Source organism: Phocoena sinus, chromosome 8 (assembly GCF_008692025.1).
Source record: "Phocoena sinus isolate mPhoSin1 chromosome 8, mPhoSin1.pri, whole genome shotgun sequence".
In the NCBI taxonomy this organism is placed as follows: domain Eukaryota; kingdom Metazoa; phylum Chordata; class Mammalia; order Artiodactyla; family Phocoenidae; genus Phocoena; species Phocoena sinus.
The window spans coordinates 109984226-110012160 of record NC_045770.1 but is presented as its reverse complement, the minus strand read 5'-3'; the positions used below and the strand labels follow the sequence as shown (position 1 = coordinate 110012160).

The window sequence follows — 27935 nt, the reverse complement described above, 5'->3', positions numbered from 1 at the left end:
GGCAAGTCTCCGTGTGCTATGAAGAACCTTCTGGAAGCAGGAGCCGGGAGGTGCGGGGCCGGACGTGTGAACGAGATTCAACAGTGAGGCGAGGGTCGGGGTCAAAGTCCAGCTCTCAGTGCACAGAAGACGGGGCACCGCAAGCTTTCCTGGAACCCAGGCTTGGGGACAGGCTGGGTAGGGCGCCGGGAAGGGCAGGGACAAGGCCCCCAGCCCGCAAGAGTTGGGTGAGGATAGCCGGGCGCAGGCAAGAGCCACCCTGGGCGGGTCCCCAGGGGTCCCGGGCGCGCTCTGTGCAACGGGAAGGTGGCACGTCCAGACGCCGAGCCGTCCCTGAGACTGGACGGCGGCTCGGCCTTCCCGGCTGGCAGCTCTGGGGCCCCAGCTCCTGGGCAGCAGGTGCCAGCCTCCCGTCCCGCCGGGCTGGGCCCCATACGGTCTCGGCTTCCAAACTGCACGATCGGGCCCCCGGGGCCTCGGGGAGGTCGGAGCTTGGAGTCACCAGTCCGCATGGGGCAGGGGCGCCAACTTTACTGACAGACACATGTATGTACACGCGTGTTACGGAACACGACACACCCATAGGGAAGACCGGACGCTCACCATCCAAGGGATTAAAAAAAAGCACCGCGAGCGGCATTGAGGGCCCAGGCCGCGTCCACCGGCCGCCTGCCCGCCCGCTTCGGGGCCTGGCGGCAGGAGCGCGCTGCCCGGGCGCCAGTCACGCGACGTCCACTCGTAACCTGGCCAGCAACTTCCTCCTCGTCCTCAGCGGCCCCCGTCCTCGGGGCTCCTTCCTGGCCACAGAGGCCCCGCGAGCCCTCACACGGTGACCTTCTCGATCACACCCTCGGCGACATGGACGTCGTCCCCCTGCACGGTGACAGCTGCCGACTGACCACACATGTGCTGGTGGTCCTTCCAGTCCTGAAAGGAAGGACAGACTCCGTGTTACGGTTCAGAGTGAGAAGGCTGTGCCCGGGAGTGGGTGTGCACGTGCTGAGCGGCCAGCCCTCTGGGGCAGGGGGCTCCCAGCCTCGCCTACCCTCCTGTTTAGGGACCCGCTCCGAAGGCAAGTACCCAGGATGACCCTTGAGACACGTCCACGCTCTGATCCTGCTGCTTCCTCCCTGGGATCTAAACGAAAACACTCACACCTGCAGAGGAATACTTGTCTCCGATGTTGCCGCCCAGCCGAATTACTTATCATCGCAAAAGTGAAAGGACTGCGCCGGAGCCAGCCACGTGTCCACAGAGGGGCTGGGAGGCCGCGGCCCCCAGGGAGGTCGGGGAGGACGTCCACCCCCCCGCCCCGCAACGCCCCCCGTCAGGGTGGGAGCTGCCATCGCCCATTACGGGCGGTAAATGGAGCCGAACTTGGCCTGGACCAGGGCTCGCTCTGGGGGCCCGACGGGGCGTGGTTAGTGGAGACACGGACCCCAAGACGCACGGAGAGGTTAGGGTTTGGTGAGCCATGACAAGACTTGAATGAACATCACACACACTCGGAAGAACAGAGACCAGCGGTGAGCCCCGGAGGGCAGGGCTCCAGCTGCCTATCTTCGTGCTGTCCTACGTCTTCCAAATTTTCTACAACGTGTGGCCTTATTTTTATAATAAAAAAGTAAAACTTCAAATCATTACAGGCATACCTCAGAGACATTGCGGGTTCAGTTCCAGAATAAAGCAAATGTAGCAATAAAGCAAGTCACACAAGATTTCAGGTTTCCCGGGGCTTATACAGATCACCTTTACACCACACTGTAGTCTATTTAAAAGTGTGTGACCGTACGAACCTAATTCAAAGACACTCTATTCCTAAAGATGATAACCTTCACCTGACAAGGCAGGGCTGCCGCACACCGTTAGTTTGTAAAAACACGATATCTGAGAAGTGCAATAGACAAGGTCTGCCTGTATATCAAAAGAATAAAATTTTTAGAATTTTTTATTGGAGTGTAGTTGATTTACAGTGTTGTGTCAGTTTCTGCTGTCCAGCAAAGTGACTCGGTTATATACATATATTTACAGTGTTCTGTCAGTTTCTGCTGTCCAGCAAAGTGACTCGGTTATATACATATATTTACAGTGTTGTGTTAGTTTCTGCTGTCCAGCAAAGTGACTCGGTTATATACATATATTTACAGTGTTGTGTCAGTTTCTGCTGTCCAGCAAAGTGACTCAGTTATATACATATATTTACAGTGTTGTGTCAGTTTCTGCTGTCCAGCAAAGTGACTCAGTTATATACATATATTTACAGTGTTGTGTTAGTTTCTGCTGTACAGCAAAGTGATTCGGTTAATACATATACTTTGCCTTTCGCATATCCTTTCCCACTGTGGTTTATCACAGGGTACTGAATAGAGTCCCCCATGCTATACATCAGGACCTTGCTGTTTACCCAGCCTATGGATAATAGTTTGCAGCTGCTAATCCCAACCCCTCCCTCCCCCACCCCACTCCCCCTTGGCAACCACAAGTCTGTTCTCTATGTCTGTGAGTCTGTTTCTGTTTTGTAAATAATTTCATTTGTGTCATATTTTAGATTCCACATATAAGTGATATATGGTATTTGTCTTTCTCTTTCTGACTTACTTCACTCAGAATGCTAATCTCTAGGTCCATCCTTGTTGCTGCAAATGGCATTATTTCGTTCCTTTTCATGGCAGAGTAGTATTCCATTGTATGTATGAACCACATCTTCTTTATCCATTCATCTGTCGATGGACACTTAGGTTGCTTCCGTGTCTTGCCAATTGTAAACAGTGCTGCTATGAGCACTGGGGTGCATGCATCTTTTCGAATTAGAGTTTTCTCTGGATAAATGCCCAGGAGTGGGATTGCTGGATCAAATGGCAACTCTATTTTTAGTTTAGTAAGGAAACTCCATACTGCTCTCCATAGTGGCTGCACCAATTTACATTCCCACCAACAGTGTAAGAGGGTTCCCTTTGCTCCACACCCTCTCCAGCACCTGTTATTTTTAGACTCAAAAGAGTAAATTTTTAGTTTGTAAATTACCTGACTCTGTAAGTCTATACAGTATGTAAAACTTCATGTGTGCTGGGCTCAAGTCCACAGTGTTTCACACCATACCTAAAAATTAACTCAAGATGGGTCATAAATCTAAAAGTAAGAGCTTAAAGGGAGTTCCCTGGTGGTCCAGTGGTTAGGACCCGGCACTTTCATTGCCATGGCTGAGATTCAATCCCTGGTTGGTGAACTAAGATCCTGCAAGCTATGCTATGCGGCCGAAAAAAAAAGAAGAGCTAAAATTATAAATGCTTTAGAGGAAAATAGGAGATTTTCCTAACCTTGAGTCAGGCAAAAGTTCTGAGATATGACACCAAGAGCGTGATCTCCATTAAAAATGTTTTTTTAATAAACTGGACTTCTTGGGACTTCCCTAGGGGTTTTAGGACTCCATGCTTCCACTGCAGGGGGCCTGGGTTTGATCCCCGGTCGGGAACTAAGATCCCATAAGCCTTATGGCAAGGCCAAAAATAACAGATAATAAAAATTTTTTAAAAGTAAACTGGACTTCATCAAAATTAAAAAAACTTTTGCCCTTCAAATGACACCATTAAGAAATAAAGAGACAAGTCACAGACTGGGGGAAAGTACTTGGAAATCACATATCTGATAAAGGACTTGTATCCAGGATATACACAGACATCTCCACACTCGATAAGAAGAGAAACGATCCCATTTAAAAACGGGCAAAAGGTCTGAATAGACATTTCCCCCCAAAAGATATACAACGGCCGATCAGCACACCAACGATGCTCAGCACCCTTAGACATCAGGGAGATGCAGACTGAACGCACTGACGTCGCTTCACACCCGGGAGCAGGGCTACGGCCAGAGAGCAAGAGCCAGCACTGTGGACACGGGTGGACCCGCCACTGGAGGGGGTGCAGTCACTTCGGAAAAGTTGGGAAGCTTCTTACTAAAGTTAAACACAAGTTTACCATATGACTCAGCAAATCCATGGACGCATGTAGCCAAGACAAACAAAAACCTGTCTCCACCCTGGAGCTCGCTCGTGAGTGTTCACGACAGTCACATGGCGGGAACCACTCAGATGTCCGTTGGCTGAGGACTGGAGGACAAGACGAGGTCCAGCCACACCGTGGACGCTACTCAGGCTCCACGTGGATGAACCTTGAAAACACGCTGGTCAGAGGAAGCCAGACGCGGGAGACCACATGTTATACGACTCCTGCTACGTGAAATGTCCAGAAGAAGCACATCTACAGAGAAAGAGATTCGTGGTTGCCAGCGGCTGGGGTGTGGGCCGAGGGGGCTTTCGGGGGTGATGGAAAGTTCTAAAACCAAATTGTCATGTTTGCCCAAATGCAAACTTACTAAAACCCACTGAATCGTACCCGTAAAATTAGTGGATTTTATGGTATGTATTCTACCTCGATGAAGATGTAAAACATACACACACACACCTGACATGGGATTTGCAAAGAAAATAAAGTCTGCACGTAAAAGCCAAAACAATTCATGGCCCTTGTCCAACTTGTAAGAAGGTGAGTAACATTAACTACCTTTCCAGGTCTTTGGGGAGCACACAGAATTCTGGGGAGCACAGTGGGCAGGCCCAGAAGCTGTACTGTCGGCACCACCATTTATTACAAGGAGCCCAGAGCTTAAGTTTTTTCAGGTCCTACCGAGTGTTCACGATGGATCCCACGTGAAAATTAACGGTTTTTGAACTTCACTGTACACTGATTTTTGTAAATATTGGGTTGGCCAAAGAGTTTGTTTTTTTTCCATAAGATGGCTCTAGTAGCGTTTAGTTGTCTTAAACTTCATTCAAAACAATTTTGTTAGACTGTATTGTGACAGCTGTCATATCACCATGCATTTAAAAAAAGGTTATCAGGGCTTCTCTGGTGGCGCAGTGGTTGAGAGTCCGCCTGCCGATGCAGGGGACACAGGTTCGTGCCCCGGTCCGGGAGGATCCCACGTGCCGCGGAGCGGCTGGGCCCGTGGGCCATGGCCGCTGAGCCTGCGCGTCCGGAGCCTGTGCTCCGCAACGGGAGAGGCCACAACAGTGAGAGGCCCGCGTACCGCAAAAAAAAAAAAAAAAAAAAAAAAAAAAGGTTATCAAACTTGGTGAATTTTTGTGTAGCCATTTTAATATTGAAGGAAAAAAGCAACATTTTCGGCGTATTATTCTTTACTATTTCAAGAAAGGTAAAAACGCAGCTGAAACCCCCCCCCCCAAAAAGACTTGCACAGTGCGTGGAGAAGGTGCTGTAACTGATCGAACGTGTCAAAAGTGGTTTGCGAAGTTTCGTGCTGGAGATTTCTCACTGGACGATGTTCCACAGTCGGGTAGACCAGTTGAAGTTGAAAGCTATCAAATCGAAACAATAATTGAGAACAATCAACGTTATACCCATGCGGGAGATGCCGACATACTCAAAATCTCCACATCAAGCCTTGAAAATCATTTGCACCAGCTTGGTTCTGTTCATCGCTTCGATGTCTGGGTTCCACATAAGTTAAGCAAAAAAAACCTTCTTGACTATATTTCTGCATGCGATTCTCTACTTAAACGTAATGGAAACGTTCCGTTTTTAAAACAAATTGTGACAGGCAATGAAAAGTGGATACTGTACGATAATGTGGAACAGAAGAGATCGTGGGGCAGCGAAATGAACCACCACCAACCACACTAAGGGCCGGTCTTCACCCAAAGAAGGTGATGTGTGTATGGTGGGAGTGGAGGGGAGTTCTCTATTATGAGCTCCTTCTGGAAAACCAAACGATTAATTCCAACCAGTACTGCTCCCAATTAGACCAACAGAAAGCGGCACCCGACGAAAAGCGTCTGGATTAGTCAACAGGAAACGCATCATCTTCCATCAGGATGACGCAAGGCCGCGTGTTTCTCTGATGACCAGGCAAAAACTGTTACAGCTTGGCTGGGAAGTTCTGATTCATCCGCTGTATTCACCACACACTGCCCCTTCGGAGTTCCATTGATTTTGGCCTTTACAAAATTCTCTTAATGGAAAAAATTTCAATTCCCGGGAAGACTGTAAAAGGCACCTGGAACAGTTCTTTGCTCAAAAAGATGAAAAGTTTTGGGAAGATGGAATCATGAAGTTGCCTGAAAGATGGCAGAAGGTAGTGGAACAAAACGGTGAATACGTTGTTCAATAAAGTTGTTGGGAAACATGAAAAATGTGTCTTTTGTTTTTACTTCAAAACCGAAGGAACTTTGTGGCCAACCCAATAAAACCAAAGCCTATGCCTTTATCACGGCAGCGAGTCACAGGAGCACAAACCTAACACAGTCAGCGGAAGAAATGGAGTGTTTGTCAACAAGGTTATACCTGAAATATAGCTGCCCAATTCACCAAGAGAGGTTCCAAGACTGCAGCTTGCATTTAGACAAAGTGTTATCTGGCTAAAATGACTCTATCAAGAAATAAACCCATGAATCTTCCTCTGATGGTTCAAAGTCAGGGAAGGGTCACCGATCAGCCGCCCTCTCGGATCACGAGCCAGCAGGAGCCCGTCCACCCCACCGGCTCCTCCTGGCTGCCTGGGCTCCTCCCAGCGTCCCCGAGCGCAGCAGGCATGCGGGCCCTCTCCTCAGCACACGAGCCATAGGTGACACCAGGGAAAGCAGACCTGCGGGTCTCTTTCCCAAGTCTCCCGCCCCGGGAATGGGCCAGGGCTCAGGAGCGTAGCTGGGAGCCCCTGGACACACCTTCCGCGCTGTGCTGACCCCTGCAGCCCCCCAGGAAGCCCTGAGACGCAGAGGAGGAAGATGCCACGTCCCACACACCCTAGTCTTGGGGGTCATTCCTGCCCACCTCCCTCCCGAGGACATCTGAGGATGGGGCGCTTTGGGAAGCCGCCAGGCACAGGGTCCCCTGTGCAGCAGAGGCTGTGTCCGCAGATGCAGCTCCAAGTCACAGGCACCAGGGGTGGGATTTTTTACTATTTGTCCACCCGGCAAGTTACCTTTTTTTTTTTTTTTTTTTTTTTTTTTTTTGCGGTACGCGGGCCTCTCACTGTTGTGGCCTCTCCCGTTGCGGAGCGCAGGCTCCAGACACGCTGGCTCAGCGGCCATGGCTCACGGGCCCAGCCGCTCCGCGGCATGTGGGATCTTCCCAGACCGGGGCACGAACCCATGTCCCCTGCATCGGCAGGCGGACTCTCAACCACTGCGCCACCAGGGAAGCACAAGTTACCTTTTTTAATCGTGGAAAGTTTCTAAGAGGAGAGGATAACCCCACAGGCCCAGTCAATGGCTTGGCCCCTCACTCTGAGTAAGGGTGAGAAAAGTGGTGAAAACCTGAACTGGCAACTGCTACCCCAGAACGCTCTTTAGTCTTAGAATCAGACGCCTACACACGCAACCGCACTGACTTGCAGGGTCTATGACGAGGCGTCCAGGGCTGGGGAGCACTGACCGCGACAAGGTCAAGGTCACTGGGGAGCAGCGGCCTCCTTGGCCCGGCCTGTGTGGCTGCCTCGGGGCTTTGCCGGAGCCCAGGGACAGTGCGGAGGTGGCGGGGGCGGGGGGGGGGCCTACCTTGCGCTGGCAGAAGGTGGAGCAGTAGTTGACCTTGTGGCAGCCGGTGCACTCGCTCAGGGCCTCCCGGCCGCAGTTGACACAGAACTGCTGCAAGAGGACACAGGCGTCAGTCGCGGGGACAGGCTGACCCGCGTCCCCGCCCCCCGCTGCCCAGATGCGGGCCGGGCACCTGCTGAGCGGGAAGCAGGGCTCCGGACCACACCAATGCGCCAACCTTGCTCCAAATACCAGGGGATTTCATTGCCGCCAAGTACGCGTAGGAAACCAAACTGAGCCAGGCCAGGACTCTCAGTTGTCAGGATCGTCTCCTGAGCGGTCAGGCCCTGCAGTCCCCCAGCCGGACCCTCATCCACAGCCCAGGCACCCCCGGCCCAGCCACGCAGCTCCATTAGGTGGGTCTTCTGTGTGTCTTCCCCACAAGACGCAAGGAGCCGCTCCTTCTAACCAGCCAGGGAGGGGGACTCCAGTGGCACCGCTAGTGCTGGTGTGTGCGCACCCGGCTGCAGTGACTGCAAGCCAGGCCCCTGCTCCCAGCCAGCGGGTGAGTGTGTGACGTGCACACCCATGAGCCACACCAGACGCCCGTTCATAACACCGCTGACCGCCTCCCACCGCTACCCCCGAGAGTATGTGCAAAGCAGCAAATTGCTTCTTGGTTCCTGTTCTGGATTGCAGCTCCCTTCTCTGCCCAGCGCTGACTGACACGCTCCACCCCGAACCCCCGCTACCCGCCTCACTCGCTTCAGGAAACACGCGCATTACGGGGACCCTGAGATACTACTAAGTTAGCTTGTCCACTGTCCCTACTTTAAAGAACAAAACACTTACAGAAAAAAACCGAAGTCTGTAACCACACATAGAGATTCCTCCAAGGAGAGCAAAGGTCTCACAGTTAGTGGGAGCAGAGGTGCGGCTGCCCGTGAGGCTGGGGGCCCCATGGACCCTCCTGCCTCTCAGCTTGGAAGTCCTCAGGGAAGCGGCCTCGTGTCACACCCTGTCCCCCGCGAGCCCCCGAGTCCCGCTCACCTGGACCTGCCATGTTGGTGCTCCTGGCACCAGCACAGTTCTTGGAAAACAGCCACCGCTCAATAAATACCTCTTAACTGCATGAAGAGCCTGTGTCGTGAGTAGACCTTGTGAAGCGGGAGTCGCTCTTGTGTGGCCAAGAACTTCCGACCCTGGGCTCCCAACACATCCCCTTGGGAATTACTTCTTAACCCAAGCTAACCTGGGGCAGGAGATCTGGCTCAGACACGCCGGCTGACACACAGACGGAGACGAACGGCCACAGAGCCCTCGGGGCTGTGTCTACGCACACCGGTTACAACCCACACGGCTCCGTGCTGCCAGCCGAGAGGGCCCAGATCTTGGTTCCTAAGAGCATTCGTTCTCCAATAAAGGAACCAGTTCTCCCTGGAGAAACGGTTGATTCCAGGGCTGGGGCGGGGAACCCCCAAGATGGGCCTGGAGCGTCTTCTAGCACCAGAAAGGAGGGAGGTGCTCTGAGAAGCAGGTAAGGGACACGGGAGCCGACTGAGAACTCCAGCCGCCAAAGCCAAACCGGATGAGCAAAACAAGTAACATGGGTGCCGTGAGCCCCTCTTGATAGAAACAAAGGCACAAACAATTGTACGAGAGACAGATCCCCCACGGAGAAGAATTCTGGAAATATTCCTAGATCACCGCTGTCCAGGCGGGGGACCGCCACCCCAAGTGACTAAGGGAGGAAAGGGGCCATCACCCCACAAATGGAACCCCCGACCTGCCCCAAATGCGCACGTGCTGGAAAAGGGGCAATCACCCCACAAATGGAACCCCCCGACCTGCCCCAAATGCGCACGTGCTGGGCCTGAGCCCTGGGGCCCTGGAGTGAGACGAGTCCACGAGGGGGGCCGGGGGCTGATGAGAAGAGAGAAGCCAGAGACCTCCCCCGGCCCTGGCTCGGCCAGGAGGCACGTCTGCAGCCTGGAAGAGGTGTCACCGGACTGACCCGCGGGCACCGGCTCTCTTCCAGCGCTGAGAACAGCGTCTGCGGTGCAGCCAGAGGCGCCGCCTAGACCGCCCGCCGCTGCTACTCTTCGGGCCACAATTCCCTCTAGAAAAGGAAGTTGGGAAGATCATCGAAGGCCTGAGAAGGAGCCGGGAGGCATGAACAGAGGCCAGAGCACAGGGATGGGGTCCAGAGTGCGCGCGCTCCCCCAGCCGGGGCCGTGGCAGGCGGCCCGGCGCCCTGCAGCCACGTGGCTGGCTTGTGCTGGATGGACACAGCGCCCTTGACGGGAAGGGCGTCTGGTCTTCCGCCCTGTTTAATCTCTGCTGAGCTAACTATATACACACAACACAAATGCCCCATGGTTAAAGCTGGCAAAATCTCCTTAATAGTTCAGCAGGGCTAAAACGTGACTTTTCAAGAAATTCCACAGACAGCGTCCAAGCAGGCAGCCCTGCTTCCCCCCATGGGCCGCCAGCACCTGCGCCCTCCCAGGGAGCCAGGGAGCGAGGGCTCAGCCTCCTCCTAGGGGTCCCGGGGCCTCACTCGTCCGGTCCTCCCCACCAAGCCCCAGCACCCTAAGGAGGCTGCCATGGACAGGACCTTCCAGAAGAGTTCTCCGGGGCAGCCCTCCCCCAACCGTCCAGCTGGGGGGCTCCGTCTCACCCTGGCAACGTCAGGGTGTCCAGTAGCCTCTCCACAACAGCCACCGGTGCTCCCCACCTGGCCTCCTGGCTCATCGTCCCCCGGGCCCCGCCGGCCGCTTCTCGCTGGCGCCACCTGCTTCAGGGACACGTTTTGCGTCCCCTCACTCACACGTGACTCAGGTCGGGGCCTCTCAGCCCCCCCGAGCCCCCTGAAGCCCCCAGAGGATCCTGGGGAACAGGCTCTCCGAGGAGTCTGGTTCCCAAGAACCCAGTGTCGAGGCGCTGTGGTCATCACGGGGCCACAGGGATCAGACACATTGCCCGTTACGAAGGGTAAACACACAGGGTGCACGGGGTGGTCAACCTACGTCTGCAAGCAACTTAACCAGGTCACCCGAGGAGCCTCGTGACACCAGCACACACAAAAGGACGCTGGCGTCCACCCACTGGTGGCACTCGGACAGGACGGATGCCTAGCTTCCCCCCGCCATGTGATCAGCTTACAGGAAAACTACCGGAGGACACGTCACATCTACAGCTCCGGAGAGAGGACAAACACACCTGTAAGAGCTCCAGCCATTTTCAAAGCTGGAGAACGTGTGGGAACGTGTCGGACGCCTTGGCGGGGGAAGTGGGCTCAAGCCCCTCACTAAAGGCTGAGCATCCTTCCGCCAAACAGGATTTTAAGGGTAAAAGGATTTCACATTGTATTTCTTTCTTAGAAATTCATAAAATTACAAATGAAATGCAAAGCCCAACCTTTCACGGTGGGGTGCTCGGCGATCCAGCTGCGGCAGACGCTCCTGGCTGACCCGACGGACACGCACGTCAGCACGTGTCCCACGGCGGGTCGAGGGGGAAGTTGTGCACAACAGGAATTCAGCTCCTGGACCCTTAAATGTGGGATGAGTGTGGCCATGACTGTGGGCTACTCCTACGTGAAAGACAAAACCCACGCAGCTGACTCAACACGGCGCCCTGAAAGTAACCTCGGGACCAACCAGGCGGAAACGCCTCGCTCCGTCTTTTTCATGCCACCTGTCTTTGGAGAATTTTCACAGAGGGGAAGGGATGGGCCTAATTTACTTGTAATTTTATTCTGTGAAGGAAAGATCCACAAAAATTAATGAAAAATGTAAAACTGAAAGTTAAACCGTTTGCCCGTTGCACTTCCCTGCTGGGATGAGGTTCGGCTTTCTGTGCCGTCGGCGCCACCCCAGATCCAAGCCACCCGCCCGCCCGCTGTCCAGCCGGCCTGATAGGGGGGACACTGTGGTCTCCTCCACTCCCATAGTCTCGGCAAGGGGGCATCCTCGCCAACCCCCGGGGGAAGTGAGGGTCGCCCCCCCGCCATGCTCATCAGGGACAGGTGGTGGTGAGGCCGTGGGCAAGGCACACGGCACACACGGTGGTGGATGCGGGATGGGCAGCCGCCCTGGCAAAGTCTGGTGGCTCCTCAGAAAGTGAACCCGGAGCCACCGTGGGACCCAGCGGCTCTGCTCCCAGGTACGCACCCAAGAGAAGTGACAACACACGTCCACACAAACAGCTGTGCAAAAACGTTCAGGGCATTGTCCACAAGAGCCGAGAGGTAGAAACAACCCGAATGTCCACCAGCGGCTGAGTGAAGAAACGTGCGGTGCGACAACCCGAATGTCCACCAGCGGCTGAGTGAAGAAACGTGCGGTGCGACAACTGATGTTTAGCCATAAAAAGGAACGCAATTCTGACCCAGGCTACGTGGACGGACCCTGAAAACACGCTGCTCAGTGAAAGAAGCCAGACACAAAAGGCCACATGTTGTGTGATTCCGTCTCCAAGAAACATCCAGAACTGGCAGAGCCACAGAGACAGAAACCAGGTTGGCGCAGCTGGGGCCTGCGGGTGGTGGGGAGTGACGGCTAACGGGTCCGGGGCTTCTTTGGGAGGGGAAATGATCTGGGATCAGATGGTGGTGATGGCCGTACAAGTTTGTGAACAAACTACTGGATTGTGCACCTTAAAGGTGTGAATTCCACAGTATGTGAACCATATTTCAACGAAGAAAAAAATGCCCTTTCGTTATGCATATTGGGGACTTTTCTAAAGTATATGATCAGAAACGTGTGAACATGAGTGCATTTTGTGATTAAGACGTTGGTTATAACTGCAAAAACCAGATACGATCAAGTATTTTCAAAACAGGACTAGTAGATTGCTTACAAACATGAAATATGCAGAACTTAATTTTTGAAGAATCGGCTGCCGAGCAGCAAGAGCGCACTCCCGCTCCGCGTGCGCAGCCTCCAAGCCCAGGAAGGAAGGAGCAGCTGCCCTTCTGGTGCCCAGAGCAGTCTGGAGGGCTGACCCTCCCACACAGTCACCAGGAGCACAAGACACAGTGATCTGAAGGCTTGAAAGCAACTAAAGCAAGCAGGAATGGGAGTGGCAGGGTACTGAACCCCGGGGAGGGGCGGGGAGAAAGGCCCAGGCAGGTGGGGCAGGAATGGGGGGGGCGGTGGATCCAATCCCGAGGGGGAGGGGGGAGGGGGAAGGCCCCCCGCAGGTGGGGCAGCTTTTCCCTCAGGGCCTCCCCTGCCCACCAGGTGTGTGGGGCCACAGCAAGGGGCCGTGGTCACCTGGGCTGGGGGGTGGGCAGAGGGCTGAAGATGGAGCTGCCAGATGGCTGGAAGCCAAGGGAGACGGAGATCAGCACAGATGGCCACAGGCACCTGCCGCCCCCAGGCAGCCAGTACGGGGCTGAGCCGACAGAAATAGCAGCCCAGAAGGTGGCGCTGAGCAGGGATCTTGGTGCCCCCCCCCCAGAAGGGCCTGCATTCCCGCACGTGAGGGGGCAGCGATGCCGCCCCCCACCCCACCCAGACCAGGACTAGAGATGTGACGGGCGGAGGTAACCGAGACAGACTCCCCCTCACACAACAGAGTTCAGGAGACCAGCCAGGAGCTCAGCTGCTTCTGAGAACAAAGTCCAGCACTTTTCAGGGGAAGAGAGAGAATCCAACAGAATTCAGAGCTTCTGCCGTGAATAACCCAAAAGGTCCAACAATCAAAATGACTGGAATGTGAAGGAAGGAACAGAGCTTCCACAGGCAAGAGGAAAGGAGTGAGCAGTGGGAGATCCTGAGCTGACCCAAAGGTCAGCATCGGCCAGGATATTAAAGAAGCGAAGGGGAAGGTGGTCAGTGAAGTGCAGGAAGAGGCGACCATGCGGAGCGGCTGGCTGGGGCACAGCGAGTAAAGGCAGCTCCATAAAAGACGCACGTAGGCTTGCAATCCACTGCCTCTTGGCAATGAGAGCCCCCGACTTAAGATCCAGCAAGCCAGGTGGCGCGGCCAAAGAAAAAAAAGGAAAACTGCACCTGAAAAGCTCTTCTTTCCCCTTTACCTATAAAAAGTAGTACTAACTGAAATTCTTTTTCTTATATGGATTCGGTGGAAATAAGCCAATTCGACTCACCTACAAACCAAAGTGACACTGAAGACGCATCACCGTCCGTTCTCCCGCCTCCAGCCGCTCCCAAGAGGGCTCTGGGTACCAAGCAGCCTGGCCCGCCCTCCTCCGGCCCCAGATGAGCCCTGGGCAGTGAGGACACACCTCCTCTCGGCTTGGGCACCTGCTCCACGTCACCTGGAAGACTGCATCCCAAAAGGCGCCACGGGGCTGAGGGAGCCTGTGCTGCAGGAAACGCTCTGGGCGCCAGGCTTCGTGAGCCACGGGGACCTCATCGGCAGCGAAATACCTGTGACGGCGCCTCTGGGGCTGAGATGCGGCCACAGAGCTGGGTGCCTGGAGGGGCTGGTGACAGCAAGACACACACCTGCCCCGACCTCTGCCCCAAAGACACACCAGAGGACGTTCCTCCAGATTTGATAACACACGAGACCCGTTTCCCCGGGAGGAAGACGGCCTGGCAAGGTGAGTGACCTACCACAGGTGGGCACGCAAAAACAACGGCTGGTGTGTGTGAGGGACAAAAACGCCCGACAGGTAATGGTGGCCACTTGTCTACCAGAGAAGCTTCACTTGTACGTGGGCCTCCAGGTCCCCCTGCCCAGGAAGGTGGGCGGGCTCTGCAGGTGGCAGCCACAGACCCGCTGTGCAAATGGTACCTCTTTCCGCTCTGCATCCGCCTGGACTCTGGCCTGGGCCGCGGCGGCTTCTCGGTAGGAGCTGGCCTGCTTGGCCTGTTCAAACAACGTCTTCAGCTGCTGTGCGGTGCTGAGCAAGGAGTTGACCATCTCCTCCAGGTACAGCCAGCTCCGCTGTTCCGACATCTCCAGCCCGCTGACCACAGCGGGAGACACGGCTTTGGTGGGGGTGGAAGGAGGCACCGCCAGGGCGGGCAAGGATGTCAACACTAGCGTGTGGAAAGCAAAACACAACAAGAATTTAACCCATCTCCTGGCTTCAAGGTGCCTCTGCACACTCATCAAACGTGGGAAAGTAGGGTGGCGAACAGATCACACCCACGGCCCCCCCTTCAAGCCCCCCGTCCATGGATGACACAACAGCTGCAGGAGAGGTGACCACAGAGCTTGTGCAGAGCCAGTGGGGGGGGCTGTTACATCACATAAAAAGTAAAGCAGACGGAAGAACTAAAACCTCCTCGTTTCTGCTCACACAGAAAGCTTTCGGGGATGTCTGTGGTCCCCGGGGGGCTGATGAGGGATGTAGGAGACAGGGTCCCCTCAGCTGGAGAAGAAAGTCATGGAGGCGGGAGGGAACCTCAAAGGGACGCTGTTCTGGACGGGAAGTGGAGACTCGCACACGCGGACGCGCAAGGGCTCCCCACCCCTGTCCTGGGGGGCCTGGGGGCAGAGACACCCAGGCTGTGCTGCTGAATGTCTAACATCCTTCCAGAGAAGAACACCTGACTGTAGCGTCACCCGAGTCCTTGGTGTAAAAGCCCCACCAAGACCCGTTTCCAGCCCCCAGCTAGAGGTCGCTGGACACAGGCTGCAGGAAACGCACGGGAGCAGGACGAGCGACGCCTGCCCCCTCGGCCATGGCCAGACCTTGCTGTGAACCCTGCCCCGCCCCCGCAAGGGCAGGGCCCTGGGCCCGGACATAAGGGAACAGGCAGCGCGACAGGGTGGACAGAGGACGCAGCAGCCGCTCGCGGGGCCCCTGCCAGCCGAATCAGGGACCGTCCCAATACAAATCACCCCAGCAACAGGTGGCAACGCCCTGAACGGAACAGGAAGCCGCGCGTCCACGCCGAAACAAGCAAACAGACAAGCAAGCAGGCGGGGGACGGGTCGCCCAGGCCTCGCAGCCCTGCTCAGGGCACGGCCGACCGCGTGGGGCGGGCGCTCCCCATCCAGGCCCTGCCCAGACCCCGCAGTCAGCAGGGCCACAGCCCGGCCAGGAGGCTCACCGGGCCTGGGGCCAGGGTCTGAGGCAAGGTGTGGGGAAGAGGCAGAACGGAGGCGAGCTTTAAGGGTGGGAGGGGCGTCACAGCAAGAGGAGAGAGCGGTGAGACAAGAAAAGGAGAAGGAGAAGGGGCGTTTTCTAGAACTCGGGGACCAAGTTCTATCTTGCTGTCTTGTCTCTGGCGGAAACCGTAAAAAACACAAAGGCCCACCAGCTGGGATTACAAGGCTCCCTGTAAAAAAGTGTCCTGACATAGAAATGTGTCCAAAACGTGCCGTCGGTGACAAGTTGCTCAAAATGCACACGTGGGGCGATGTCCCCGTTAAGCTTCAGGCGAGGCGAGTGGCAGACATGCACACACCCTCTCACCTGAGGCCACCCGGACGAGCGCCCTCACGGGACAGACCCCAAGCACAGTGTCCTGGTCAGAGCCTGGCCGAATCTCAGGCTCCGCAGGTCACAGGTCGCTACGTGAGCAGCCTCACCCCACACAGAAATGAGCAGCAGCTTCCCGTGAAACCCGCTTTACAAACACAGGCCTGAAGCCCCACACCCCACGTCACCTAGGAGGCCTTTCAGAAGGATGATTCTGCACGTGACGGCCACTCGTGGAGAATTCTTCCACACTGACCTATTTTGGGATGAGATGTTGGCAACGCGGCCTCCGGAAACGGTGCGATCTGACAGCTGTCCTGATACCCTGGGTAATGGGGCTCCGGGTGGCCGACCCTGCATGGGGGCTGCACGCCTGCTTCTTGTACTGTCAGGGGAGAGGGACATGATGGCGTGAGACCCAGCTGTGCTGCACGTCCAACAGGGCAGCTCCTGAGCCGCGGAAGTGGAGGACGTGAACCGTCAGAGGGACAGTATTTGGGATGTTCTGCATGAAATAAAACACAGTACAAAAGCCAGTTTCCACTGTTCCCTTTCACTTTCCGGAGGCGGCTACCAGAACATTCCACGTGCACGTGGGGCGTTTCTGCCCCCCGGCGCCCGTCTAGGCTCCGTGAGCAGCCTCAGCTTCTCAGGCCCTGGTCCCGCCGCCCCTGCCTGCGGGGGTCCCCACAGCTCCTGCCAGCGACCCGCTGGGGCCGCGTTGCCAGGCACTGAGACAACTCACCTGTGGCTCCCGCAAACACGTCGCCCTGGGCCGGACTCTCCGAGATGACCGCGGTGGCCTCCACGGTGGATGCCCGGTCGAAGGTCAGCGCGCCAGAGGTAGTGATCTGTCCTGAGGGGGTCACGGTGACTGGAAAAGCAGGAGAGCTGTCACCGCGTGCTGGGCCCACTGGGCACATTGCAGAAAAACCCAGGGACCGGGGCGGGGTGCGCGGGGGCCACAGCAGCGTCCGCCGGCCCACAGCCACCTCTGCAGGGGCGGTGCCTGGGGGGGGCCAGAGACGCCCACCCCAGCAGACGCAGCTCCTGCTGTGTGTCCTGAGCACCTGGATGTACTGTCTCGTCAGAAGGCAAGAGATAAAATTTAAAAGAACGTAAGAAGGACTTTGTAGCTTGAGTCAAGAAAAAGATTTTCGTCAAAACTGAAGAGAAAACACAGCGGGGCCCCCGGCATTCTGGGGGCTCTGTCTCCTCCTGCCGACCAGCCCCAAGGATATGGGGCGCCTCCCCTGCAGGAGCCGTCGGGCTGCTGACAGCCCCTAGCGACCGGGCGCCTCCCAGGCCTCTCCCACCACCGCAGCCCAACTCAGCCCAACTCGCCTCCTCCCGGTTTCAGAAGCAGGCGCCTCCCCCGCCCCCGCCCTCCCTACACGTGCCCCAGCCGCGCCTGCCCCGGGGGCAGCCGTGCCCAGGACAGGCCGGGACCGAAGAGGCCAGGGAGCCCCCGTGAGCGGCAGCCGTGCCTGCTTTTGACCCAGAGCCCTCGGCCACACGCGCGAGCAGGACACGCTAGGAGCATGTCGCGTGGCGACAGCTGCTTTACTGTGACTCACAGGTGGCGGCGGCTGCGGCGGGAAGCAGGGTGATGTTCTTGGGGGCATCCTTCTTGACGGGTGTGGCAGGCAGCTCGCTCTCCTTCTTGCGCCTCTTGTAGGGGACGAAGAGCCTGACGGGCCCGCTCTGGGGCGGAGGAGGGGGGGGGCAGGAGGCAAAGTGAGATGCGTGGAAATGCCACCCGGGACTGTTCTCCAATGGCGACCTGCCTGGAGACATGCCCAGACTGCGGCCAGAAGACGGAACCGTGCAAAGCTCCCTTAGCTCCCTTTAGGCCCCAAACGGCTTAAAATAACAGAAAAGGTAACGTGTGAGTTAACAGCACTTCCAACAGAAGAGTAATATCGACACCAAATTTTTAGGAATCCCCGGAAGACAGAAAACAAGTGGGGACCAAGGAAGGAGAAGGGAGAGGGCCCATGGGGAGCAGGGGGCGCCCCGCAGACCCTGAGGCCCCGACACGCGGGAGGAGAGAACCTTGATGGAGCAGAAACAGCAGGAAAACGTGAAGATCAGGTGAGCCTCCCAGCTCACGCCCAAGACCCCTGTGGGCTCGCTGGCCCTTCCTGCTGCCCATTCAAACCTGCTGTGGACCCGCAAGTGAGCTTCTGTCCTACGCGTCAACCCCAGAATCTCCACCGGGCTCTCCCTGGTGGCTCCTCCCTTTACTGATTTTCTCCACGTGTTGAGACGTTGCCGTCACCTTCTAGGCTAAACTGTGTCCTCAGGACCACCTGTGAGGCCCTGACCATCAGGGTGGCCGTATTCGGAGTAAGGAGGCAACGGGGGTCTTGAGGGTAAGGGCCCTGACCCGCCGGGATTAGTGCTCTTGTAGGAGCAGCTGAGTAAGCGAGAGCCTACAAGCCAGGAGGAGCCCCGCCAGGAACACACCAGCACCTTGACCTGGGCTGCCTGCCTCCACAACTGTGAGAAAGTCAGCGCCCGCTCCTGAAGTGCCCTGGCCTCCTGCCCAGCCCCCGCAGACCGAGACCCGTGCTGACGACGCTTTGACGTGTCTCCTTCAGCCCCGAAGACACAGAGGCTGCTTGGAAGCCTCGTCTGCTGCCCCCACCACGGGCAGTGCCTGCGTCTGCTGCTTTTCTTCTGTGTGGTTCACATATCCCTGGCCCTTTGCACGTCTCACGATTTTTGCTGAAACTGGACATTTTAGGTGCTGTACTGAGTGGCCGTGCAGATCACTCCCCCTCCCTCCAGGGCTTCCTGGCTGCAGTCCTGGACAAAGGCCTCCAGGCGGCAGTGACCAAGCTACCGCACCAGCTGTTGGACTCAGCCACCTAACTGCTCTACCCTTTGCAAACGGCTCCACTGTCAGATCCAGTCACGTTAGGCTCCTGTACTGGGTGGCTTTTAGAACAAACCTTTGAGGAGGCTTCTCAGGGTGATCACTTCCCGGTGGGAAGTTGAGCCGGCTGCCCTCCTGCATTGCCGGCCTCCTCCCCACGGGCTGCCCTGGAGCAGGGCAGAAACGGCACTCAGGCCGTCAGCCCTGCTCGCCGAGCCGCTTGGTCTTCTCGGCTGGCCTCAGCTGCGTGGACCTCCACCCTAGGGGCGAGCGGGGCTGGGACGATGGAGCGTCCCTGGGCTGAGCCGGAGGGATGCAGGGAGGGAGCAGGGCCTGACGCGAACGCCAGACTCACAGGATTCTCCTGGATAAGTGTTTCTTTTTTTGTTGTATGCCCCCAGGACAATCTCCAGAGACCTTAAGTGGTCGCTTTTTATCATTTTCACCAGTTAGGGTTACTTGTCCGGGGAGTGGGTCCCTGGAGCCCTGCACAGCACCACTCCTGAGGCAGAAGCCGCAATCTGACGATCAGTTTGATGAAGTCTGACCTATGAGTTTTCACTTCGTGGATTGTGCCTTTGGTTCCATGTCGAAGAAATCCGTGGTCTAACCCTAGATCAGGGTAGATTTTCTTCTACAAATTGTAGTTTAGTTTTGGACACATTTGGCTGTATGATCCATCTTGAATTCGTGTGTATATATAATGTGTGATGTTTAGGTCAAGGGTCACTTCTACGCCTGTGAGTGTCCGACTGTTCCCACACCTGCAGGTCCGTGTGTGGACGGTGGGTCTGCTCCTAGATCAATGGGTCCCCCTCTGCCAAACACGGTCTTGGCCGCAGAAACAATACAGCAAGTCTGACAGTCAAGTGCTGTGATTCCTCCACTTGTAGTCTTCGTCCTCAAAACCGTGTTGCTACCCCTTTCCTCTGCCTTTTGATATGAATCTTAGAATCAACTTGTTGATGTCTACAAGATCCTGCAGGGGCTCTGAAGAGACCCGTGTTAAACCCACAGACCAGTGTGGGGAGAAGGATGTCTTCACTGCATCGAGGCCTCCAGCCCGCGGGTCCACGTCTTCTCGGAGTTCTCTTGCTGGCCGTTTCTAGCTTCAGTACACACGTCCCATACATGTGCCGTCAGGTGACACCTGAGGGTTTCGGCGTTTGGAGTGACCGTAAACAACCCTACCAGGTACTCCATGCTTCCCGATGGGGCTGACCCCCCACTCTGCTCCTCTTACCCCTGAAGATCTCCAAGAATGTCACCTACCAATCTTCCCAAGCAAACTTTAAAAGTATCTTATTCTCACACAAATATCCTACTGGCCATTCTACTAGACTCATGTGTGATCTACACACGAACTAGACAATTTTAGAATATTTGGTTTTCCCACTCAACAACACCTCTCCAATTAAGTTTTCTTCCATAGCTGCTGCTAATTAACCAGGTGAGTAATCAAAATTAAAAAAAGAAATCTCATTATGCAGCTTCCTAGTTAATTTTAGGACATTTAAAAATAATATTCAACAATAGAAACACTGAAATGAAACTGGTCGTCCACAAATAACAAATTAGTATCACACTTTGAAAGCTATAGAGCAGTATACGTTCAAACGAATGCAAATATCCCTTTTATTTAAACAGTTAAGAATTTAGAATAAGAAAAGACTTCAAAAGACATTAATTCTCTATATAAATCAGCTCAGTCTAGTATTTTTTTATAACGTGACATTAAAAATGAAAAACATGAAACAGCACATATATACTTGTCACCATAAAAAAAAGTACGGTTAAGACGGTGACATTATAGGGACTTCCCTGGTGGTGCAGTGCTTAAAGAATCCACCTGCCAATGCAGGGGACATGGGTTTGAGCCCTGGTCCGAGAAGAGCCCACATGCCACGGAGCAACAAAGCCTCTACACCACAACTACTGAGCCTGCGCTCTAGAGCCCACGAGCCACAACTACTGAAGCCTGCATACCTAGAGCCCGTGCTCCGCAACAAGAGAGGCCACCACAATGAGAAGCTTGCACACCGCAATGAAGAGTAGCCCCCGCTCGCCACAACTAGAGAAAGCCTGCACACAGCAACAAAGACCCAACACAGCCAAAAATAAATAAATGAATAGATTTAAAAAAAAAAAAAAGACGGTTAAAAAAAAAAAAAAAGACGGTGACATTATAGGAGCTTTCCGTTATTTAAGAAAGTTTCCCTTAACGTTCTTTGAGCAGCCCCAAGGCCCACTTGAGGCCTCACTCATCAGAGTAATGGTCAAAACCCAGAATTTGAGGGAGAAACTAAGCTGGAAGCAGCTCTGAGAGGAGCTGAGGGGAGCAGGGGCCCACTCACCAGGGTCATGTCATCACAGCAGGCGGCACAGGTGCAGGAGGCGGCATGAGGGTTTAGGATCCCATCCTGAAATTTAAAAAGTACCGCAACACGTGAGAAAGTCAGCTCTGAAGTGAGTCAACAGCCCCAGATCTCAACCAGTTTCACCCCGATCCCCCTGTGAAGGTAAAATCCCACCATTTCCAGAACCTTCTCTCGTACACATCTCTGCTGGTGGCAGCATCTCTCCCCTGCCAGGGAGTGTAGGCGTGATTTCTCTATCAACCTCCTAGAGCTAAACCGGAAACAGCAACGAGGAGCCCTCTCCTCTCATGGATGAGTTCAAGGAGAGAGAAGTTAGGTGTCTTTTAAAAAGTCACGGGCAGGGCTTCCCTGGTGGCGCAGTGGTTGAGAGTCCGCCTGCCGATGCAGGGGACACGGGTTCGTGCCCCGGTCCGGGAAGATCCCACATGCCGCGGGGCGGCTGGGCCCGTGAGCCATGGCCGCTGAGCCTGTGCGTCCGGAGCCTGTGCTCCGCAACGGGAGAGGCCACAACAGTGAGAGGCCTGCGTACCGCAAAAAAATAATAATTAATTAATTAAACGTCACAGGCAGAGTTACTCAGTTTTCCTCGGTCTCTCCCATGTATACGTGTTATTAAACTTCCGTTTGATTTTCTCCTGTTAATAAACAAAAGTCACACGCACTCAAGCGGAAGCTGTTGCGCTGCCTCACCCACTCCTCACGGCAAGGTGTGGAGCAAACACCCTCAACATCCCATCTGGAACATCAGGAAGCAGATGGAAAGGTGACGTAACTCACACAGCAAGTGAGCGGGGGACTCGAATCCCACCTGATTCCAGCCTGTGAGCCCTGGAAAGCCCTGCGGCCGACGCTCCAGGAGCCGGGCCTGCGGCTTGCGGCTCCGAGCAGGGAGGGTGGGGAAGCGCGGCACCTGGGTACCTGGATGAGGCACTGCAGCGGCCGCCCCGCATAGCGGATGCTTCTCTTCCAGTCTTTGCTGCTGGCCCTTCCTGCCATGGCTTCAAACTCGGTAGGACTGTACCAGTTCTCCCCCTGCTTAATGCAGCGCCCCCGGCCTCCTGAAAGGACGAAGCCACCCGCTGTAGTTCCCGCTGACACTGGGCCAGGCCCATCTCCCCTCCCGCCCACTCCCCCTCGGTGTCCCGGGCCTGCCTGCTCTCGGCCGCTCCCTCGGTGCCCCACGGCGAGCCCACATCTGCAGGCAGCGCTTCCCACCGCATGCCTGAGCCCCGACCTGCGGTCCACGGTCACCGCACACTCCACCATATCCCACATGGAGCTCATGACGTCTTCCCACTTGCAGAGCCTTCTACCTACGGGTCACCCAGCTGACCCAGGACCTTAGGGAACATGGTCCAGCCCTGCTCCTACCACGGGTCACCCCATTCCTCAACCTGCCCGTTTGCTTAACTAGTTTATGCGTCATTATGGCCATCCTTGGCCCCAACTTACAGTGGGGGATGCAAAAGGAAGGCGATCCTCAAAACAAAATAAGCAGCAGCCTGGGCCCACCCCACGCAAGCCCACCTGGGCCCACCCCGCACGCGCCCACCTGAGCCGAGCCTGCTCTTATACAAGGTGCCACTGATGTTCCGACAGCGCACAGGCAGCTCACTGTCGTACACCGATGGGTCCCAGTTGTACTTAGTTCCACCTTTCTCTTGGCCGGGAGCCAGAGGAGTCGGAGGAGACTGAGGGCCTTGAGCAAAGAAAGCATCATGAAAATGAGAGACCCTGAACGCACCCCGAATAACAGAAAGGCACAAAAAACATCTTGATTCTAACAGGTTCTTCCCCCAGCTCAGCAGCATCGCCCCCTGTGACTCTGGGCAACTCTTCTGTTGCCTGAAAAAATCCACTTTTTATACTTAAACTAAATAGTATTTGAAATTTGAAATTCACCACAAGAGAAAGTTCACCCCCAGGATAAACCCCACCAGCTCTCAGAGCGTTTTGCCCCCGAGGCCTGGAGAGGGAGGGCGTACCGGGGGTGAGAGGGGCAGCGGGTGCCTTCAGCCCGGCGGTCTCCACGATGCTCCCATCCGTGTGCACGACGATCAGCGTGGCCTTCTCGGTGTTCAGACTGTCCCCGATCTGGAGGGCTGTCCTGCCCGACTGGGGGAAAGAACGCCAGGAGTCTCAAGTGACGGCGGCTGGCGCACACCTGCACACCGGGACACGGTCCTACAGAGAGGTCCAGCTGACACCGCCACCGGGGGGCCCGCCATGCCTCATGCTTCTCAGATGCAGAGCCAAGGCCAAGAAGAGGCGACACGAGGTCTGCACGGCTCTGAGCGAATGCTCGCGTGGCTTGTCCAAGTTAAGGGATAAATGTGTCCCTGGAACAGGAAGTGCCCTCCCATCTGCCTGGGCAGTCTCTGAGGTTGCAGGCCTCAGGGGAGGGTTTCCGAGAGGCCAAGTTCATAAGCACAGCCAAGGCCCACTGCAGGACCCCTTCTCATGCCCGAGCCCACCCAGACACAGGGCTTCCCAAGCCACGCTGCTTACATGCCTCTCCACTGGGGCTGGATGCTGCCGTGACCGCGCCTGCCTCCTCTGGGCCAGCCAGATGCCCCTTTCCTATCCCTGCGGGCACTAAGCCCACCCCAGCTGCCTACAGGCACACGCTCATGGCCTCACTCAGACAGCCCTGGAGCGGACTAGAGACCCCGGCGCACCCCGTCCACACCAAGGCCTGGGACACTCTCGTGCTTTCACACTGAGGATAAAACTAAGACAAAGACCTTTTCTCACATCTGAAAATGTGGCCTTCAAACCAGGGGAGGCGAGTAGAAGTTTATGGTGGGATTGCGGGCCCTCCACCCAGCGTGCACACGCACACACCTGGCCTGCTCTCACAGGCCTGCGGGGCCAACGCCTCAGTAAGCACCTGGCCTGCTCTCACAGGCCTGAGGGGCCAACGCCTCAGCAAGGGCGTCTACACTGCTTGCATCTCAATCACTGAACTTGTGCCGCTCTCGACCGGGACAGAATGCTTTGTGCTCATTCGAGAACCACAAAGTATTTCTCTCACGAAGGCGTGTGAGACATGTCGATACTTGAGACCCCCTCTCCTTGTCAGTTTCCAGAAGGATCACACTAGTTTCTGGGTCTTCTTGTCCTCAGAGCCCGCTGACTTGGGGCCACCCCTAACTCCCCGACCCTCTGGCTCCAGCCCCTCCTAGAAAACGAGAACGTGACAGAGTCTGCTGTCAGGCAGGACACCGGCCAGAGGCACCACGTCACTGCCTGGCTATCAGCTCGTGTGCATCCTGATACCAGAAGAAATAAACCAAGACCCTTAGGTCTGCACCCCTGAGCCCTTCACCAACCTGCTGCCCTTACACTCAGGAGCAACCGTTTTCTGTCTGTCGCTATCTCAGTAACAACCACTTTGCTTTCAGGTGTACAGTGTCCCAGGCGCGTGATCCAGGCTAGAAGGAAACCGTGAGATCTCCCCTCCCCTCCCCTCCCCTCCTCTCCCCAGGCAGTCGGCACAGGGCAGGCTCAGGGTCTCTGGGGGACGGGCCACCCCCCTCAGGGCCAGAAGCACTCCCGTGGCGGCTTACCAGCACGTGGCCCGAGAGCGAGGCGGCGTTCGCCACCGACGTGGTGAAGACATTGTCCGCCGAGGCGCCCACGTTGGCCACTGTCACGGTGGTCACCTCTGCAACACAGGAGCCTGACTCAGGGCCCAGCCAGAGGCCACTGGGGATAGGGCAAGGGTGGGGGGCGGCCCACGGTGGGTCCAGGTCAAGTACCTGAGCTACCGTGGGAGGCCTCACGCTGTACACGAAACGCCCGACCAACGTTTCTAGACCAGTCTGAACGACCTGGTCCTTCCAAGGACAAAAGGCCACCTCTCCCTCTCCACAGAGCCTGCCACGCACAGTGTAGACCACAGGGCACGCCTGCCCTCACGCACCCACTGAGCTGGCCACAGCTCTGCCCTGGCATCTCGCTCCCTTCTACTTAAAACCATACCCCAAAGAGGCCCCTAAAATCCTAGAGTTCCCTCCCTTCTGGTGGGGATCCTCCTGGCCCCTCTCCTGCAGGTCAGCGCAGGAAGGCTCATGTCTATGCCTCCCTCCCCTTCCTTCACCCCTACCTGCCACGGACCTCTTCCTCCTGAAAAGCGGCAGACCTGCCTGTGCCCACCCCACGTGCCCCCCAACTCTAAGCCCGGCCCCTCCCAGCAGCGGCTGTACATGGGGGCGCCACTGCGCCCCGCCCCCCGTGCTCCCCCCACTGCCCATGGCCCACTCCCGACGGGCTGCCCCGGACAGCCCTCCCTTGATGCTCCCCCAGCCACCAGGGGTGGCGCTGCCTTCTGGAATGTCCCAAACCTAGAGCGCCTGTGGCCTGGGGGAGGTGCTCAAACTGACCGAGAGTCCTGCACATTCCATCAGCCCGAGCTCACTAAACTGCTCTAAAAACACCTGCTCCCCATCTGTCTCCTCCACCGTGTCCCAGGGAGCCCGGGCCCGAGGGGTCTGAACACAAGCTCAGGTCTAAAGAGCTCGCCAGCAGCCCGGGAGGCAGCCTCAAGCCAGCAACGTGTCCTGCTGAGTTACAGAAACTCGGGAATCACCTGGCCTCGGTAATTCACAACCAACAAGTTTTAACACACTGGAAACACACAAGGATAAAACTCTGCAGGAAAGAAACACGTGATGTCAATACGTGTCTCCAACGTGTGAATAGCATCACTGCATTCAGAAAAACACGTGCAAAAACAACACAAAGCTGAAGAAAAACCTCACCATCCAAGATCTCAACTTTAAACCAGTTTAGCAACGAAAATGGAACCCTTTAAGGGCCACAAAGCCTTCTTCCCCTGCCTTTTGCGAGGATCCCGGACAGACCACAGGCACCGGGGCAGTGAGAGAACGGGCTGCAGGCCCCACGCAGCTCCTCCAGGGCCGGAAAAACCGGAGCACTGGGTGGGGAGGCCGCTGTCCAGTTCTGAAACCCATGAAATTCCCTAGGGGAGAAGAGCCATAGGATGCTCCCCAGGGGTTCCAGTGCCCAGCTCTGCCGGCCACACGGGAGCCCAAGTGGGAGGGAACAATGCTTAGGAAAGTCTCTACCTCCTTCAGGACGGTGCCCCGGGGAGACACAACCTCTAAAGGGCACTTTGGGGCATGGCTCACGAACCTTGAAAATGAGAATGTTCTGTGCGGCAAGAAAAGCGTGGGCCGGCAGCCCGGGTGGTGCCCGAAGAAGGGAAGATCCGTAAAGGAGGAAATGGGGGCCCCACGGACAGGCCAGAGGGGACTGCCCCCAAAGGCTGCGGGCCCTCCCAGACTAAGTGAGATGCCTTGCTCCCCAGGGCTAAAGTCACACCTGAGCAGGCCCTCAGGATTCTGGGTGACCAGATGCACCCAACCCCGGGCTCCTCCAGGACAGGACCCGTGTCTGACCCCTGTGTCACCAGCACCCAGGACAGAGGAGGAGAGGACACGCAAGGCAAGAGGCAGGTGCTGAGAAGGTTCTGGAAGTAGCGCAGAGCACTGAAAGGAAGGAAAGGAGTTCAGGGAGCAAGTATGCGGCAGGGCAGGGCCAGGATGCTCCCATGGGGCAGGTGTGCAGGGACCACACGGCACACAAGGTAGGTGCGAGGCATGTGCTGGGGGAGGATGGGTGTGCCAGTCAGCCAGGCGTGGGCAGGGCAGGTGCGCGTGGAGGACAAGTGTGAGGAGTGCGCGCGGAGCAGGTGCCGCCAGGTCGTGCGAGAGTGTGCGGGGCAGGTGTGCAGGGCAGGTGTGGGGCAGGTGCGGACAGGTGCGCGGGAACCGCGGGCGGGCGGCACTTGCCTGCGAAGGCGGCGGCCGCGGCGGCCTCGTCGGGGCCAGGCAGGGCCTCGGCGCCCATGTCCATGTGCCCGGGCTCGGCGGCCATCACCGCCACGGCCGTCACCCGCCGCGTCTCGCGCTCCGCCTCCGAGTCTCCGTCCTCCTCCGAGTCCTCGTCCCTGCTGAGCACCGGCTCCTCCGCCTCGCCTCCCGCCGCGGCCGCGGCCGCCGCCGCCACAGCGGCCGCGGCCGCCACCGCCGCCGCCTCGGCCAGGCCCAGCTGCTTGGCGGCCGAGTCCGAGTCCTCCATCCGGACTCCGCCGAGCCCGCCCGAAGGCGCCGGCCGGGGCCGCCCGAAGGCCGGGACGGAGCCCGAAGCGCGCCGCCCGAGCAGGCCGCCCGAGCCGGGCCGAGCCGGGCCGAGCTTGACCGAGGAGGGCTGCCCGAACCGAGCCGAGCTGAGCCGAGCCCGCCCGAAGCCGGCCGCCAAGCCGAGCCGGGCCGCCCGAACAGGGGCCGAACCGGCACGAAGCGGCCCGGTCGAGTCGAGCCAAGCCGAGGCCTAGAGTCCGGAAACGAGGGGGGCCGAAGTGGTCCGAATCGCGGAGCCGAGTCGGTCCGAATTGGTCGGAGGCCGTACGAGGGTTTCCGAGAGGCTCTGCGCTAGCCCTCCTCAGGGCCTAGAAGGCCGCGCCGGCCGTGGTCCCCAGTTATCGGGGTCCCCTACTGTGAGGCCGACTCCGCCGGACTCCGACGCAACGCGACCCGGCCTAGAGAACCTTGCGCTGCAGGCTCCGCCTGCACCCGCCGCCCGCGGGAGCCGAGCCCGCCCGAGAAGGAGCCGAGCGGAGCCGAACGGTCCCGAGCCGGGATCCTCACGAGCGAGCCTCGGCTCTCCGCCTCCTCCTGTCCGAAAGTGCCC

General features: G+C 56.9%; 1 protein-coding gene across 5 annotated transcripts; it reads right to left on the bottom strand.

The window, feature by feature from the left end:
• Window positions 1-509: 509 nt before the first annotated feature.
• Window positions 510-27928, bottom strand: DEAF1 (DEAF1 transcription factor). 5 transcript variants are annotated; one of them, XR_004351075.1, is made up of 12 exons: window positions 27035-27928; window positions 24788-24885; window positions 23204-23333; window positions 22771-22917; window positions 22137-22276; window positions 21195-21260; window positions 17537-17663; window positions 16705-16833; window positions 16216-16344; window positions 13668-14568; window positions 7571-7657; window positions 510-927 (listed from the first exon to the last, which is right to left on the bottom strand). XR_004351075.1 is itself a non-coding variant. In XM_032640042.1 (12 exons), exons 1-12 carry the CDS (start codon window positions 27321-27323, stop codon window positions 823-825), a joined length of 1698 nt encoding a protein of 565 aa, XP_032495933.1. In that variant the 5' UTR covers window positions 27324-27921; the 3' UTR covers window positions 510-822. The 5 variants fall into 5 exon arrangements, 4 of the variants coding, with proteins under 4 accessions (XP_032495933.1, XP_032495936.1, XP_032495935.1 ...); XM_032640042.1 differs by having other exon boundaries at window positions 7571-7660; window positions 14321-14568; window positions 27035-27921; XM_032640044.1 differs by lacking the exon at window positions 510-927 and adding an exon at window positions 2904-4256 and having other exon boundaries at window positions 7571-7660; window positions 14321-14568; window positions 27035-27925.
• Between the last annotated feature and the right edge of the window lie 7 nt (window positions 27929-27935).